The following is a 19207-nucleotide window of genomic DNA, read 5'->3' as shown; positions in this document are numbered from 1 at the left end:
AGTCAAAAAGTTTGCCCACCCCTGATCTAAGTGGTTAGAATGCAGTATTGCAGGATAACTCTGCCCACTGCCAGGAGTTCAATCCTGACCAGCTCAAGGCTAACTCGGCCTTCCATCCTTCCGAAGGTGGTAAAATGAGCACCCAGGGGGGCAATATGCTGAGTCTGTAAACTGCTTAGAGAGAGCTATAAAGCACTATGAAGTGTATATAAGTCTAAGTGATATTGTTATTGCTAAGTGCTTAACAATAACATATGAATGGCATCCCAACTTCCAAAGCCAGCAGAGAAATCTGGGAAGGTTTGCTTCCCATTTGTTCCATTTTTTACAACAGTTAAGGCATTATCTTAGGTACAGACTTCAGAAGCATTTGGATCTTTGGGAATAAAAGCTAGTGTTTTAGGAAACAATATTTTTAATCCTTCTTCCTCATGGTCAGTTGGTTGCATTACCTTCATTTAGCCTTATGGCAACTCATCCTACCTGAATGTATGAATATACATTTCTGTAATTTGCTACGTTGGGCATAATTCATGGAGATAATGAGAGTTAATTGGAAGAACACCTGGAAAGCTACATCTCCCTTCTCATCCCCTCCACTCCATGGGTTTAAGTGGGCTTTATAAACTTTTTCTTTAATAAATCATGATGTAAGATATTTATTTATTCATTTTTGGGAGTTTATTATGAAGAACTTGCCCATTTCTGTTTTAGGAAACAGAGTTTAATTAAGTGAATTAATTTATATAACGAAAGATGGAAAGGAAATATTTGGAATTTCAAGAATCTCCTTTATTGTTCATTCTCTCACACACACACATGAACACACACATACACATACACACACCTTCTCTGTGGAGGGAAAGAAAAATGAAATGACACTTTTGCTCATTTCACTAAGAATATATTATAGCCATAGCTCAGCAGGATCTGCACAATTTTAGCTATAATTCATGAGTAAGACAAGATGGTTTATTCACTCTAAGATAATTGAATAAAAATTATTGGTATAATATTATGCATTTTATACTTGGCAAATTCTGAGTGACATAATTGAAGACTTTGGTGCATGATATATGGATACGTGCTGTGACTATGAATGTGGCTGTCACCATGGCTGGGAACATATACTTCTTTATATCAAGTATAAATTAAAAATAGGGAAAAATAGTCAAGTAAATAGCCGGTGAGACAATCAAATTACCCCAGAAATATTATGTCAGCAGAAGTCCCGTCTTTGAAAAGAACAGGGCAGAAGGAAAAGGAATTAAAATTAAAAATTCATGAATGATCTAATGTCCTATTGGGAATGATACTGGATACTTCCAGAAAATGATTAGAAACAGATTCCAGACACATTAAGGCAAAATGTTTTTACATCTCTATCTATTGGATCCGTCTATTCTTCAGGACACAGCTAGGAATAATGGTCACACATCCAATTTGGTGTTCTTGAAGGAGTGGTATCTTTGTGATCTGGAATTAGTAATCCTTTCTTTGTTCCCTCTGTCATTGTCAGATCACAGTTTGGTAGCTATGATCTTCTCCTGAGCAAGGAGGTTATGAGATCAGCTGCTTAGTCCTGTCAAGTCCCTAGTCGCCATCTGGAATAGGGAAGTGAGTGAGGTTTAGACAAGATTGTGCCCAAGTGGTCTCTCCTGTTCTCCACGATATATGGAAGAATGAAGAGAGATTAAATGGATTAAGAGATATCTAGAGTGCCACTAGTGGAAGACAAAGAATGAACTCAACTAAACAGGTAAGCGCTGCAATCAAAGAAACACTTGCCTCCTCTTAAATTCATTTACTCCAACACCACTGGCTAAAGCTTAAAACCATCAAAAGGTTTGGTCCAATGTGCAGATGGCAGAGTTCATTTGCCGAGAACCCTGCTACTACTGCACAGTCTACAAACTCCAAGGAATCCCAGATTACATCATAAAATATCATCTCAGCTAGTTCATTGTATCATCGTTACTTAACTCTGAGGGATTTTTTCTACAAATGTTTTGCAAATCAGCCACAGTGGCCTACTGGAAAATCTTCTCTCATGCCCAGATCAAACAGAATGCAGGTCACCTTAAACATTGCCACGGATAAATCTTCAGACACAATAAATCTGTCCTGGTGTTACACCATTCTTATTGCGCTGTATCTGTGTTAATCGTATTTTTCTTTATTTTGTGCCTTCAGCACTCTGGGTGCCTTTTCAGCTGCTTCATTCCCAGAGCTCCTCAGTGCACTAAGGATCAACAATTAAAGAGGGGCTACTGAGAAACAATCATATCCTCATAGTTGGAGTTCTGACTGGGCACATGGCAGAACTGCCTAAACTTTGGCAGTATGTAATCAAAAGTATTTCTCACAAAACTGATACTAGGATTTCCCCATAGCCACTCTTAACGTAACATACAGTAACTGGGACTTTGAAGTCCATGTTATGTGTAGATAGGCTCTTATCTGCCCTGGGTTCACCACTAATCAGATATAATAAGAGACTTTCTTACTTCTGCATAATCAGCTACTAATAGAAGCTCCACATATTTCATTGATTGTTGATCATCCCTCTTCACCTATGGCAGAAACACACACAAAAAATATACGCTTGGGGTTTGTTTTGATCAAACAATAAACTTCTGTACATATGTTCATTTAAAAAAAAATAATGACCAGTCATACATTAGAGGAGCAACTGTTCATAATAAGCATTAATGGTTTCTCTCAAGCAAACTACATTTTAAGCTATATATAGGAATTGCTCTTTTATAGATGATTCATCATGTGTACCCTTCATTTCAATCCTACTCTGTTATCTGCCACATATACAGACATATAATTACAAATTACTTGCTTTCTTATTTTATTATCAATACATTAAGCCTCAGCCCAGAATACTCACTGAACTATTCTCCTATAAATATTAGTTCCTATTACTTTATCACAAGATTTAAATTATGATTTATTTAAGTCACTAAGTATACAAACACTAGAAAATATTTCTAGCCTTCTGAACTGACTGAATTCTACTTTAGAAAAAACATTGGGCTTGTTTATTTATTTTTTTCTTTATTTAAGAATATATACCTTCTTAAATAAATAAACAATGCCAGAATGATTACCTCATCTCCCACAGACATTATTGGGACTTTCAGGATAGAAAATGGCAACTTATGAAGCAATGAAAATATTTAAGGACATCGGAAATGAATTGGTTCTTCTCTGCTCAATTGTTTGCCAACAAAGAGATGAAATAGTTTTTTTTGGGGGGGGGGGGTCGGTGGCTGCTGCCACCGACACCCCCCCCAAAAAAAGTGTGTGAAGGAAAAGTGTGTGAAGGTTGCAAAAGTGCGGGCAAGTGATTTAAGGCCTGCAGCTGGTTGATACCAGGTGGAAGAGGATGTATGAGTTGTTGCAGTAGCAGTGGTTGCAGTGGTGTGCATGAATGTGTCAGAAGTCCTTACCACACCCCTGGCTCCAACAAGAAACAACGCTGAGTTGAGTTGAGTTCACAGGTGGCTTTAATCACGGAACGTTCTGGCATGCACAACAGCAAACAAAGTTAGCGCTGGGAGCAATTGCCTCCCAGCACCTTACATATGCATTTCCCACCTGGCCCCACCCCCCACCCTCCTAACCAGCATCCGGTGTGCGAAGTGATATGAGCAGCGAGGCAGGACGCCCTGCAGGCTTCCGGCTTCACGTAGCTTCCGTGCTCTGCTCAGCTGTTCTTTGGGACACGCTACTGGCTTCTGGCTGCCTGGTACGTCCCTGCACCAATCAGCTGCTTGTCGGGACACGCGGCAGGCTTCTGGCTTCCTGGTGCCTCCCAGTGCTGAACAGCTGGTCGGCGGGCCGACCATGGAGCCAACAGGCTGTTCGGCAGTGTAACCACAGAAATGAGCATGCCACCATGCTCAACCAGTCCAGGTCCAGGTAATGAGGGAAGGGCTGTTGCCTTTGGGTTGGTCGCTGGCCTCCTCCCGGCGCTGTCCTTGTCCCCTCCCCCCCCTCCTGTCAGTGTCGAGCCCATGGGGCTTGACAGGCGGCCCCCTCTACCAGGGCTCCACCTGGAAGGCAAGGAGAAACGTGTGATTAATCACGGGCCATGGCAGATGATGCAGCTAACCTTAGCTTTCGGGGATACCGTCAGTGGAAGAGCCACAACAATCAGGGGGCTTGGATGTCCGCTTCCCTCACCCAGGACGCCTCCATAACAGGGTACCCCTTCCATCGTACCAGGTATTGCAAACAACCCCATCGGATACGGGAGTCTAACACCTCTTGGATCTCATAATGGTCCCCTGTGACAGCGCCCGATATCCATTTCAAGGACCTAAAAGGAGGACCCCTCCACCGGCTTCAGTAAGCTGCAATGGAAAGCCGGGTGCACCTTTCCCAGAAGCCGAGGTAGTTGTAGCTGCACAGCGACTGGGTTAATGACCTGCACAATCCAGAATGGACCAATGAATTTCGGCCGTAGCTTTTTGCAGGGTATCTTCAGGCACAGATACTTGGTTGACAGATACACCATATCCCCCACCCGAAAGGGCTTTTGAGGCGCCCTTTTATTATCAGCTTGTGCCTTTGAGGCCTTCTCTGCTTTTAGTAAGGCTTTTTTCATGGTCTCCCAGACCCCCCGTATGTGACTTATCCAGTCGTGGGGTTGACAGGGGGAGGGGTCCTCCTGCAGGCACTTGGGAATCGGGATAAACTCCACCCCATGTACCACCTGGAAAGGGGTGAATCCGGTGCTGCTGTGGACCACATTATTATATGCTACTTCATTGAACAGTAACAGGTCAACCCAGTCCATCTGTTGGTAGGAGACGTAGCACCGCAGCTACCATTCCACCATCGCATTGGCCCGTTTGGTCACCCCGTTGGTACTGGCATGAAAAGCTGAACTGAGTCCTTTGGATGATCCGATGGAGCGGACAAACTCATGCCAGAAGCAGGCAGTGAACACATAGCTTCCCTGCTCTGCTCAGCTGTTCTTCGGGACGCGCTACAGGTTTCTGGCTGCCTGGTACGTTCCTGCGCCGATCAGCTGCTCGTCGGGACCCACGGCAGGCTTCTGGCTTCTTGGTGCCTCCCAGCGCCTCCCAGCTGGTTGGCGGGCCGGCCGTGGAGCTGACCGGCTGTTCGGCAGTTTAACCGTGGAGACGACGACCACGCCACCATGCTCAGCCAGTCCAGGTAATGAGCGAAGGGCTGTTGCTGTTGGGTTGGTCACTGGCCTCCTCCTTGTGCTGTCCTTGTACCCCTCCCCCTCCCATCAGTGTCGAGCCCATGGGGCTGGACAGAATTATTTTGAGTCCCGGAGAGTGGGGGGGGGGGAATAGATTTACTTGAAAGACTTGTAACCTTCCCTGCCAGCTTCCCCTTTGATTTTGCTTATGGGAGGCTGGCCAGGAAGGTCACAATTGGTAATCACATGACTGATTACTAGCTCAGCACTGTTGCAACTTCAAATGGTCACTTAACGGGTGGTCAATAAGCAAGGACTACCTGTATTTTTCAGCTTCAGCTTTCTATCCATTAGCATTGGGATAATAAACTAGCCTATATTTTCTAACTGCTGGTGATTGAATGATTGTTGGAATAGCCCACGTAGAGCAATTTGAAAGCTGGACAAAAGCACCATCTTATTTTTCCTCCTTCCCTCCCACTCCCCCCCTCACTCTGATGTTGCTACACCCTGTAAGAGAGGAGGCAAAACTCAGACATACCCTGTGGTGACGTGTTTCAGTTCGGCCTGACAACTCTGCAAGCCAATCTGTCACCTTTGATTCCAAATGCTCATTTCCACAACTTCCATGAGGAACTTTGAGATGCTCAGACCTGTAGATTAAGTGCTGCTCCTGACTATCAGGAAGAGGTTCTAAGACGTAACTAATGTTGTTGCTTATAAGTATAAGGCCACTGAAAAACAATTCAACAAACCATCAGAAGGCAGGAAAGTCAAATCAGCTAAAACAAAGAAAAAGAACAACAGCAGAATTTAGTAAGATGTAGTTCAGACTTGGTATTTACACGAGTGACATTTAGTAATGTTGGAAAGTTGCTAAGCCCATTTTATTCTTGATTTTCAAAGCTAACCAGGACTTTTAATAAAGTCCTGGATTTTAAATCTTGAATTCAACAAAGAAAAGACATGGTTATTTCTAAGACCCCAAAAGACCATTCCACTTTATTAAATGGCTATAAGGAGACTAATATTAAATATATTACAATAAAACAAAGTGAACAAAAGAATCTTAAAGTAAAATTAGTAATGGAAGTAGAAGGCTTCATGATAAAAATTGAAAGGCCTTTAAAATACAGAGGTCTAAGCAACCTAACCAGTCTGTGTATATTTACTGCTATTATTAGTTGTTCTTTTAAAATTGAGTTTTAATTTTATGTCAAAGTCACTGCTATGAGATGGCAGCCATATAAATTGATTGAAACAAAGGAATAAAAAAATTAATTAATTAATTAATTAATTAATAGTGTCTCTTTTTTTCAAGTTCAACAGTCTTTTCTGGAAGGAAGACTTTCTAAGTCACTGAAGACTATTGCAAACTATTATGGAGCTCAGTCTCTGAAAAACCAAATTCTCTCTTTAGTCAGATGTTTTTCTGCCTGTAAATAGTCTTTTAATAATATTGCTTTTTTAAAAAATATGGAATATTTTTAATGTTATTCGTTTATAGTTATTTATGTTACATCACATAGTCGTGTCTGTAAGGTGAGTAGCTATGGGAATAGATAAATAAATAAAAAAAATAAGAGTGTGCTCAACAGCTAATAACACTATTGTCTGGCATGTTTTCATATATGTGGAATGAGTTTTAGTCAATATTTTCACAACCTACTTGTGGTTTCTACAGAAAACCTAATATCATTAAGTTTCAGGTAAATGCTTACATATAGAACTGCTTTATTTAAATATTAAGCTATATTTGTTATAAATGTTATAATTCTGAATTAATTACTGAGTTCCAAATGGGGTTTTAATGAAAACCAATTTACAAAGCAATAAATAATTGTGGTCAGTCTCTTTCCTGGTTGTGCTTTATTTTTCCACAAGAGCTAAAAATATATGCAAGAGTTTAGCTTCAGTTTTTTACCAGGAATCCCAAATTATTTTGATATTAGAATAATGTAAAGAATGGCCAGTATATGGAACAGTTGTACAGTCAATCAAAAAATTAACAACAATGAACTACAATTTTGATTGGAAATTTTGAAGCCAGAGCCAAAACACCTGAAAAAGGAGGGATGCATCAAAGTGACTCACTTGGCACCTGTGATGCTTTCTATTTTGTGCAGGCCTTGTGTATCAGCCATAAAAGGCAGACTTTATTTTGTTTATAAACCCAGACAATTTGTTTACATTAAGTTTGGCCTGAGGCTATTGAGGATTTGAAAAAAATGGCCAAAGCTATTTCCTAACTGGACAGAAGCCCAGCTTTTAATAGGCTCTGAAGTGACCAAAAGGAAACCAAGTCCTGTTTATAAAAACAATGTGTTTAATTGCTTAAGTGCACTGTAGAATGAGCATATGTTAATCAACAGCAAAGGCTCATTGCTATCCAAGGATTTTACAAAATCCCATTACTAAGTGAGAACTTCATACTATAGTAAGGATCAGATGTTTGCAAGATTGCTACAAATATTAAGACCAAAATAAAATTCAGAAAACTGTTCTGAGATAAATATATCAGGCTAAAGAAGCAGAAAGGCAAGAATGAATGAAAATGGAAAGATCCTGGCATTTGTGAGAACTGGGGATTATTTGTACTGTTTTTGAAGAGACCTGCTTCGTATACAGAAATTCCAGATTTCATCCCTGGTATCTCCAGGGATACTTGGAAAAAGAACCCACTTACCCCAAATTTTTCAGACCTGCTATCAGTTAAGGTGGATAATACTGGGCTAGGCAGTCAATTATCTTATTCCAAATAAGCCAAACAGGAAGACTCTGTGGATCCCCAGAAAATGGAATCCTGGGGTACAAATTCATATTTGTTTTTACAGCAAGGATAACTAACTTCCAACTTGTGAGTTATGTGAAGCTACTCTCTAGCTTCTTTTTTTTATGACCCCTGAAGCCTCTTAAAATTAGTCTATAAAAAGTTGGTGCAAAACTCTGAAGAAGTATTTTTTTTACAGAAGTAGTAAAATAGGTGTAGCAGGATACTTCTTTTAAAAAAAGTCAAGTTTCTTAAAACAAATGAGTGTATCAGTATTCCCCCCAGTGTGATCATCTCAGTGTAGTCCATAGTGTTGCTGTTGGTGATGATGGAGGAGGAGGAGAAGGAAAGGGAGCAGCAGCAGCAGTCCTATTGCCAAAAGCTGCCTCTCCCTATCTTGTGGTATTTGGAAAGAAGAGTAGAAATAAAGCTTACTGACTCCTTCTGAGATCATCCTCAGAAATATTGGTTTAACAGCAGCTTCATGCAGAGAAAAGCTCTCATTTGTCCATCATTATTTAGCTATTCATTTATCTCAGGGATCTTCAAACTTGGCCCTTTTATGACTTGTGGACTTCAACTCCCAGGCATGCTGGCTGAGGAATTCTGGGAGTTGAAGTCCACAAGTCATAAAAGGGCCAAGTTTGAAGACTCCTGATTTATCTAGTATTTTTTTTAAGTCCTTTGGTCATCACTCTATCTTTTAACCGCAAATTATGAGATTGGGCAAATGTTACTTTGTAGACAGAGAATGCATGAAAGAGCTGGAAACTTACCGTAGACCTCTGCATGTGCTGAGCACCACACTTGATTCACGAATGGCCCTCACTCTTCCATGGTAAAAGCAATTATCCTGAGAGGGTGAAAGGAAGTGCCAAGAGCAAATAATCTCATTCTGCAGATTCATTTATCTTTCCCCACTCCTTTGGTAGGGATCTACGTCAGTGTTACATGAAAAGGCATACAAGTGATCCTATTATGGCTTATTTAACCCTCTGGAGATATGAAGGCTTTTCAATCTCTCCCTCTATTCACCCCTAGTAAAATAAAACTTATAGCTGAATTGTCCATAATGGCTGGGTGTCCCAGGTTGGTCTAAACCAGGGGTAGGCAACCTTGGCTCTTTTATGACTCGTGGACTTCAACTCCCAGAATTCCTGAGTCAGCTATGCTGACTCAGGAATTCTGGGACTTGAAGTCCACGAGTCATAAAAGAGCCAAGGTTGTCTACCCCTGGTCTAAACCATAATACAGTTACTTTGGTTTTGTCTTAATCTTGTCTTGATAAACCCCAGCAATTGTAGTTATCCAATAAACAACATTTAAATCGAACATGGCTTAGCAAAAGGTTTGGACAATGCCAGAAATTATGTTATGGATGAGCTCAGACAGCACCAAGCACTCTTCATTTCAACTGATGATGCAAATATCCTGAACATGTTTACTGACTTCTGGGGTAGCTAGTATTTTACAATTTTCTTCTTATGAAAAACCACAACATATTGTGAAATGATAAAACTATACTACATAGAATTCCACTATGAAAACTAACAAACGGGGGGGGGGGGGGAATCCGCAATCCAACAGCCATTACAATTTTGCACAAGCAGCCTCTTTTAGAAAACTACAGTAAAGAGAAGAAGAAAGGTGTTATTATGAACACTTATTTGTAAACCTATCTGAAGTGCTGCTAGCCAGTCAACATTTTTCCAGTCAGTTAATTTAGAAGAGAGGTCTGGCTGGACAAGATCCAACTGGCCTTGAGAGGATAACAGGCTTTCAGATCCCACTTAGCAGAAGGCAGAAATTGAGAGGTCAGCTCCTGGACGATATCCAGGTAGAAACAACACACAAATTTAGAATCTGGGATTTTCACATCTGATGCTTTGCTATTGAGGCAAAAGAAAGGGGTTATAGCCAATCTTTTTAGTTTTATAACGTGAAGAGTCTTCTGCAGAAAAAAGCAAGGGATAGGATAGATGTAGGGCAAGGGCTAGACTAGAGCATAAACAGATAATACACAAGTAGAAAGTGCAAGTTGAGAGATCAAAACATGGCAATCAGAAAGAATGCACATTATAGCATGGCTTCATATTAGTTCAGCTGCATAGTTCTAGTGTTTGGGGATTTTTTTGCCACTATAGTTCAGGGGGCCTTCAGCATATCATTGCAAGACAGCACTGTACTAGAGACACCAATGTAGTTCATTGCCAGTTTTGTATGGAATTTCAAGGGCCACACCCAAATTGCAAGCTAATACTACATAGTAATGGATCACTGCAGTTGTAACAGCAGTGCTCTATGGTGCTCTTCATCATTGCACAATTACACTCAACATTTCAGTGAATTCTGTGAAACAATATCTGTTAAATTGCTAATGTGGGATGTAGTAGATTGCAAGAGTTTTGCTTTTTAAAATAAAATCACAGTTTGGAAAAGGAATAGAACTTATTTCTATTTTGGCTGTTTTAAGTATTCTGCCTCATCTGAATTGTATTTATTTATTGTTGAAGTTTTGATGTTATACTACTCCAAAATGACTCTGGACAGTGAAAAAAAAATACAGTGGCTTATTATATTTACTCACAGAAAGATTACTCGGTAAAGAAATGAACTGACTAGAGACTGCTGCAGTTATGAAAACTGTAGCAGCCACTATCACAAATCCCCATCAGATTCTTATTCAATCACTACTTCCATATTACATCATTACACTTAGCAATGAACTCATCTGGAAAAAAGCAAAAGACCAATGAATGTTTCTTTATTTACTTCCCCAGCTTTGAATCAGAGTATATTTGAAACTGCTCGCCTGATAATTTTTTTTCCAATTTTTTGTGCCTCCAAATCATTTTTTTCAGGGTGCAGTCAAGACTTGTTCTGTGTAAAGCCTATCAAAGCTGGAACCAGGGTTGTGTTCAAGTGGATTTGTCTCATCAAATTACATTTGATACTCACTGTTTTGTTCAAGGAGATGGTTTGGGCTGTTCCAGTTTTAGTATAATGAGTTTCAGTGTAGTCTGGTGCAAAGAGATCCCTACCAACAAAAATGAAGAAACAGAGAAGGATGGGGTGGAGGAAAAATAATATTAATATTATTTGAATATTCAATGAATATTCAATGAAATCTTGTAACTCTATGTCCTCAGTAACCAATTCTAACATTTAGCAAAAGTGATCAATGAGACTCATGAAAAAATTAGATTAAAGTTGTGACAATGATTAATAAATGTCAACATTATATGTCAAGAAAAATGGCAAGATGAAGTAAAAGCAATTTAGCAGGTGAAAAAATAGTCTTCTTAAAACTGTGCTGGACATCTGATTCCCTGTGGCCAATCTGACATTTCAACAATCTGCATAATGAAATATGAGATGGAAAGAAAAATGTCTTTCTCTCTCCACTCCTTTCGTATCATTCATAATTCTATAAACATATGATTGTTCATGTCATTAAACAGGCTTCAATAGGTTAGTGATTCTTTACCTCATGAATTCATAGAAAAGATTAGAGAAACTTAAGTATTTTGTACACTAAATGTGCTCTGGAAAAACTTCAGGTTTCCATGGATGAGTCATGGAAGCTTTTATCCTCTTGTTGTAAGACTCTTAAAAATCTAATTTTGCTTTTCCCTTGCTCTTTGTTAATAGAGGCCAGCTTATCATGTTGCATCTTCAGACTATGGTTAACCAAAACAGCCACAAACAAAACTGCAAAATAAGCTCAGTTATATATCCTGTACTACCAAGGGTCTGGACAGCATGCATCTTCAAAAATCAATCATTTTCTTTGCCAATTGTATTACCTGTCTGAAAAATGACATTAACAATTAGCAAAGAGTGGCCAGGAGAATGGCTGAGTCAAGATTGCTTTGTGGAGTAGTGGAACTAAATGCAGTTAAACTTTATTATTACATCTGAGTCTCACTGATCTACATTTGTTCAGGGTTCAGAACCTGCTTATCTACAGTATTACCCACATAGCTGCTTATTCAAGTGTATGCAAATTTGCTACATTTTCTATATATACCCATATATTTATACCCATAATTGGATCTTATTTGAGTATCTTTGCTCTCTTCCTACTTTCAGGTCTCAAACAAATGAGGACGGCTGAATTGCACCTCAACAGTGTGATGCTATTAAGGGCACTATATATACAATTAATACTGTTTATATATTCCTTATATTGTCTTTCTATCACTTCATTTCCCTTTATTGTTCTCTAGCCTATGATGCCATTCTTTAGACTATAAAAGAAACAGGAAATATTGGGATTATTTACAAGGAACAAACAAAACTGCACCAATTGATTTCTATCTACAAATTTAACATTAACAATAATCAAAACAGATTTTGGGGGTGATATCAAGATGACTAAAACTGTTCCCAGATGAGAGACAATTGCTTTAATATTGTTACCATTTTCCTTTTGCCTGGATATTTAATAAACTAAAATGTAATCTCAAAGAAAGAATTTTTAGTTTGTATGCCTTGCTTTCTGCAAATAAAGGATTTACCAAGGGCTCCTTAAATCCTAAAACTAGAATTTAGGATAACCAACATTTTAGACAGTAATACCATCTGTACAAGTTGAGTTTAGTCAATATCTCATCTCTGTCAGAAATGCCATGTACCTTACATAGGAGTACACTTTTATCAGGTCTATATGAAACTCCAAAATAAAACATTATGTACAATATTTTAAAATATGAAAAGGGTAAAGTTTAAGGCTTAGCTCTAGCCTCTTCTTGTCTTACTATTGTCAATTTAACAACTAAAAAAGCTGACCTTTTTTTCCTCTAAAGTTACTTTTGAGAAAGAATTTAGGAGAACACATTTCCACTTCTATAGTACTATCCTTTTATCAATTATAGAATAAATATAATAAGTAAAAACTAATAAAATCTGGAGGGGGAGTAATAACTGTCCCAAATCCTATAGTAGAAAGATGATCCATTCAACATTTGGTTCCCTAGTAAAATTATCAGAAGACACTATTAGTAACTAATATACCTCTATAATCCTAAAAATAATTCCAAAATTTTTGTTATACAATACAGATCTGCTTACTGAATGTCAGAATTCTGTAGAAAAATCTAGTGAAGAAAGAAGCTGCATAGACCCTGGTTGCAATATGAAAAAAGGCAAGAGACTCAAATATTATTTCTGGATTAAGGGGATCCTCCACCTTCCACGTCACCCTAACTACTCTGTTGCTGAGCCACTGCCACCCTACTTTCTGCCCATCATCTTTGTATTTCTCAAGTGTCCTGGTTACTTTACTGTCCTTCCTCTCCAGCCTCCCCCTCTAATTACTTGGGGTCATCAGGAAGCTGTTACTTTAATGATAGAAAGGGATTACTGCTTAGCGCTCTATCTCCATCCATGACCATCATTATCATTACCTCTGAGCTCATTTGGCTCACAGCCTGCAGACAATCTGAACACATAAAAAATGGATGGACCTTGAAAAAAAGCATTTTGCTGCACCTCATGTTCATTTAATTACTAAACATATACTTTAAAAGGTGTCTGTTTCCTGTCCCATTACTGACTTCTCATTGACAATTGGAAGCCATCCAGGGTCATTATGAGTTGGGCAGTAGATGCCCATCAAGATGCAGAATCTGAGATATACAAACCAATGTTTAGTGCTAACAAAGAAAATGTATATGTGTGAATGTACCTTTAAATCAGTCTACCAATTAAATGGACAAGTCCAAGTTTTCTTAGCAATATTTTTGATAGCAGTTTACTACTACCTTCTTCCTAAGGCTGAGAGAGAGAGAGATGGCCTACATTCACCTAACTTCCAAACCTAAGGCAGAACTAGAATGTACACTATTCCAATTTCTAATCCACTACACAAAACACCTTTATGAATTACACTAAGCTGATTCTCTAGCTTAGTGTAGCCTTAATGTAAGGCTTATGTTAGTTTTTTCTCAACCTGGTGCTATGGATGCAATACTAACAACTCTTAGCTAGCGTGGAAATAAATGAGCAATGCAAACCTATAGATATCTACTAACTTCATTGGGACTGAGCATACTTAGTAACTTTAAACTTTGATTTTCAACAATGACTCTTGACTATGGATATAAAAAAGTCCACTAAAAACCTCAACGGAACCATTTTTGGTCGTTTCGCTATTCATTGATAATCATGAAATGACAACAGATGAATGAGTATTCCAAAAGTGAGAGCTGAGAACTGAAGGAGCTTCTTGAATGAGAAGCAAAACATCTTCAAAGAAAAAACAAGAAAGTCCAGTTGCCTCCTGAAAAAGCACATTTGGGACAACCATGATCTGGGTGACTGAGAATCTCCACAGATAGATGAATGACTAATTATTTCACTATGACGATGGCTACTGTGGTCTTTTTTCCCTGAAGATAATGATAAAATCTGATGTACCTATTTATTCAAAGTCATCCATTTCCTTGTTATCTTACCACAAAAATGTATGTAATGGCAAACCTTATGAATCTGTGGCTAATAAGTTTGGAGGAACTAAGATCAATGTGGTCTATGTGTGATGGTTTACACTATTTTCCTGAAACAAAATGAACCACTTCCTTTTTTTTTCTCTTAAGTGAGTATGTTTGATCTTTGATGTTGCACTATTGGAAGGTCTGAAAAACCAGGTTAGGGACAAACTATTATCCATCTAATGACTTGATGGCACTTAATCATTCAACTGATTTAATGTATTTAACAGCCCCCCCCCCCATCTTCAGATATTTTGCTGCTTTTATTTATTGCCTATGTGTCCTGCCTTTTCTTTGAGAGAACAAGATAATGTACATGGCGGGCTTCCCTGCATGTAACTGCCACAACAAAGGACACAAAACCACAACTTTTTTGCAAAACGATGAAATAGTATTTGAAAGAAGTGGGTCGCTGTACTAATTACTCTAATACCCATGTCTCTAACCACTGAGATAAAGACTTGCTTATTGTCCCAAGAATTATGTGTTATATTTAAAAACAGTGAACAATGTCCAACATGCTCTTCCCCAAATATTCAGGAGCAGATTTCTCAAACTGGGGCCAAAATTTGTGAAAATTGCAATTGTATTATATCTTTTTCCTACACCTGTAAAAGATCTGTGAAGAATATTAAGAGGGGCTAGACTTAACCTCAGGATGAAGTCTTTTTCAGAGGTTAGATACTGTATTCTTTACATTGAAAAAAAACAGAATCTTAGAAACAGGAGAGAGAAAAAAAGCTAAAAAATCACTTTGTTCTTCAGATGGCTAGAGTTACAGAGATTCCCAATTTTGATAGGAGAATCTGATAGGTGTTTCACGGCCAATCAATGCTTTAAAGTATAAATTAACAGAGCATATGAAAAAACATATTTTTTTGCTATAATCAATCTTTCCTTTTTAACCTAATGTCTATGGAGATTCTCAGTCATCCAGGTCATGATTGTCCTCAAGTTGCTTTTTTGGGAGGCAACTGGACTTCCTTGTTTTTCTCTGAAGACATTTCACTTCTCATCCAAGAAGCTTCTTCAGCTCTGACTGAGTGGTGGGGAATGGAAGGATTTATACTCCTTGCAGAAAGCTGGTCATTTGCATTCTTTTAGAGAGTCCTTGAGGCCATTTGGAGGTTATCTGTGTCCTCAAGGTCACTGGTTTCCTTTTGTAAATCTGATCAGTCAATACAGGTAGTCCCCAGCTTAGAATCACAATTGGGACCAGAATATTGGTTGCTAAGAAATTGGATTTTACAATTCATTTTTGCCATGGTGGTTAAGCAAATCACTGCAGTTGTTAAGTGAAGAATGGAGTCATTAAGAGCATCTAGTTTCCCTCATTGATTTGGCTTATCAGAAGCTAGTTGGGAAGGTTGCAAAGGAGATCACATGGATGCTGTAACTGTAGCAAATACATGCTGGTTTCCAAGCACCTGAATTTTCATCATGTGACTATGGGGTTCCTGCGATGTATGTATGTGTGAGGACCAGGTGTAAGTCACTTTTTCAGTGCCGTCAAATGGTCACTAAACAAATGGCTGTAAGTCAAGGACTACCTGCAATATTTATTTAAAACTGCTGTTAGTACAGCGACCTAACCAGGTTGCTAATTTCAGTATTTTGCTTTTAACTTTGGTCACACTGATTGGAAAAGGAAACTGTTCAAAGTGATAAAGATAAATTTTATATTTTTTTTTTGAAGTGCTGCAATCATAGAAAATAGCAATGGCTGACTTTATCTCTAGCTGCTGCAGCTGCTTTGTTTACCTGGACATGCATCTGAAAAAAACATATGGAGAAAATAAAACGCCAGGTAAAAGAACAAATGGAGGGTAAAATAACTGTGAATTATATAAAGTTTGGGCTCAGACCTGTTTATTCTCAAGTAAGCTCAATAAATTCAGTAGGACTTAACTTCCAAGTTTGCATGTTTAGGATTATTAGGATCAAAAGTTTGCATTCTTTTTTCATTGAAAGAAATCACTGTGTGGTGAATACAGCTTGACTGTGGCCTGCAGACTTAGCATCTTTTCTGCTAAAATACAGATGTTGGCTGAAAGCAGACAGCTGTTGCCACTTTTCATTACAGTAGAAATCTCAGGAGCAGAGCCCGATCCAGAGAATGAGCAAGAACCTGGCCTGTAGCCACAACATACAGATGTTTTAACGGCTGTATTTCCCTTCCAGCCCTATTCAGCACATTTTTGGCTATGCTCCACTGTGTCAATGATACCATTGTTCTGAGCAAAGTCTCCATCTTCAGAGTAGGGGATGCAGCAATGAAGGCGCCTGCAGTGAAGGGGGTTTCTATTTTGTGGCCATTAACACAATGTGAAGAGAAGGGATGCAAATAGTTTATGAATGAGGCAGATGGAAATTTTGGGTAGAAAATGCCAGTATGCCAGTATAGAGATACACAGTTTCTTTGTTGCAAAACCGTTCTACTCAGTTCATCATCTCTTACACAACGGAAAACCCCATCAGAATGGATAAACATACCTAAGACCAATTTTCTAACCACTGGAGTTTGATCCTGATGGGCTCAAGGTTGACTCAGCTTTCCATACTTCCAAGGCTATTCTTCTAGGTCTCAGGATAGGGTGGATTAACTCTTTTTACCTGAATAATTTTCAACTATGGTTTCAGTGTTATTCATATCTTAATTGAGATTAATCTGGGAATAGTACATGTGATTGCACCACTCAATGAAAACTCAGGAACAATACTGATTTGCAAAGATCATAATCTTCATTGTCTACATACTAACGTCCAGCATACAGGAAATAAACAAGATGAGTTTGTTTACATGCTGTAGATATATTTTGGCAGAATCATCTTCTACCATTCCCAATCCTACACTCTGATTCCAATACAAAATCAAAGAATCTTCCCCACATTTAACAGAAGAAAGTGGGGGGTCTGAGAAACACCATATTGTTGGAAGAGTAGCCAGTTCAGAGTATCTGAACTGAGTAACCATATATCCAGAGTAAATTATAGCTCCAAAACAAGTCATGAAGCATAATTCAATTTAACGATTATAAATTGTGGCCAGTGAAGACCAGAAGCTTCTGGAATAAAAACTGTTGCCTGAAGTAATTCAAGCACTAAAACAATGATTGTATCAATCTGACATTAAAACTGTGAAATAACTTGATTAATCCTACTTCTATCAAATTTGCCAATGCCTGTTACTTAACATTTTGAACCTTCCTTCAGAACCTGCCTTGCTTTGACTATGTTCTTTCAACTATGTTCATATTAAGTTAACATTGCTTTTTGACCCAGGATTGACTATTTCTTGCAGTTATGTAAGACAAGAGCCTCTTGAAACTCTTTCTTCCATGATAGAAGAAGAAGGTGGGATCTTTAGTGTATGTAACACAATTAAAAGACAACAAAGTCCTGTACAAATCCATAACATTGACAATATCTCTGACTATTCGGGACACAGTTGGGAAATTTGTGGGCCTTCAATTGTTCTTGAATCACAACTCCCAATATTCCTTTTCACTGACTATGTTGTCTGGGATGCCTGACAGTTCGAAAATGTCATCCATTCCTTATCTCAGTGTCTACTATCTGTGATGAACAAATCTATTTATTAATTTTACATTTCACCCATCTCACTGTTAATGCAACTCTGAGCAACTCTGTTTAGTACCTAGTGATTGAGAATGGGTGGTAATAACATCTTAATTGGCATAAAATACAGGAAATCACAACAGTTCTTTAAATTATATTATGACAGTGAGCACTTCTGAGACAGCAGAGCCAGAGGCCATGCTACTTAAACACTTTCAGAGTTGTAGACACAACAGCTCTGGAGAACACCAAACTGATGAAGACTGTAACAGACCAAGGCTATTTTCACAAATCCCTTTATTTCAGGCGAGGGTGCAGTTTCAAGCACTTGTTATAAAGTCTCTTCCAGAAGAACATGAGATACCATACCAGATACCTCCTCTGGTTTGAGACCTGCTGATTTTTGTAGACAAAATATTTTTTTGAAAAGTTATGTCCCAGACATCTTTCATGCTTGGTCAGGATGGCTGAGGATGTGGAAACTGTTCGTTAACATCAGGAGGGCTACAAATATGCCACCTTTCAGAGATGGAAAACCTATGTTCATCCTGTTACTAATGAACTACAATTCCCAGCATTGAGGGGCGCTGGGTGCTGTATTAGAGTGTACCAGGTTTCCTATCCTTGTTTCATACTGAACAATTCTCTATGGAACTCTCAGGTAGGTCTTGTTCTAGCACAGCTCTTCTTACATGTGTATTTGTTTAAAAGGGCAGAGAAGAATTTTGTTCTGTAAAACCATCTTACCTCTATAAGGAAGTATTGGAATTTAACGACCAGCTAGCTGAATGAAATACAAAATGATGACTGCATATATTCAGTACCAGATACTAGACTTAGGTGATGGCCAAGAACCAACATTCATCTATCAAAGACAACATGTACTTTGTAATCACTGCAGACTTAGTTTTCACGTTTGATTAACCTGCAGTCAAATCTATGAACCAACTCTACTGAAAAATGTAATTTCAAGGGGAACCTTTTTTTTTGTGGGATTTGAACATCAATGCTTCTTTGCTATAGGCAAATAATCACCTGTATGAGTGAGGATTATCTGCTGTATCCACACAATTTATTATACTATGGTTTCAGGCTTGTATTTTTAGACAAGCTACTTGCACTGACATCCTTCAGCCTGTATTTTGCTGATCTGGGATCATTGTGAGGCTAAGAATG

The 19207-nt window shown here is 38.5% G+C and overlaps 1 protein-coding gene across 1 annotated transcript in view; it reads right to left on the bottom strand.

Annotated features, from left to right (window-relative positions):
• Positions 1-19207, bottom strand: part of ADAM19 (ADAM metallopeptidase domain 19) — a 70440-nt gene that overhangs the window by 27542 nt on the left and 23691 nt on the right. Inside the window, exons 2-6 of the mRNA XM_029287336.1 lie at positions 12540-12595; positions 10917-10995; positions 8735-8811; positions 5730-5922; positions 2508-2573 (exon numbers count right to left, since the gene is read on the bottom strand). Coding sequence (XP_029143169.1) covers positions 2508-2573; positions 5730-5922; positions 8735-8811; positions 10917-10995; positions 12540-12595 — 471 coding nt within the window. The remainder of the gene's footprint in view (positions 1-2507; positions 2574-5729; positions 5923-8734; positions 8812-10916; positions 10996-12539; positions 12596-19207) is intronic.

The sequence above is a fragment of the Protobothrops mucrosquamatus genome, unplaced genomic scaffold (genome assembly GCF_001527695.2).
Source record: "Protobothrops mucrosquamatus isolate PMUCROS unplaced genomic scaffold, P.Mucros_1.0 scaffold_306, whole genome shotgun sequence".
Taxonomy (NCBI): Eukaryota; Metazoa; Chordata; class Lepidosauria; order Squamata; family Viperidae; genus Protobothrops; species Protobothrops mucrosquamatus.
The sequence above is the reverse complement of the archived record's forward strand: the minus strand, read 5'-3'. Positions and strand labels throughout refer to the sequence as shown.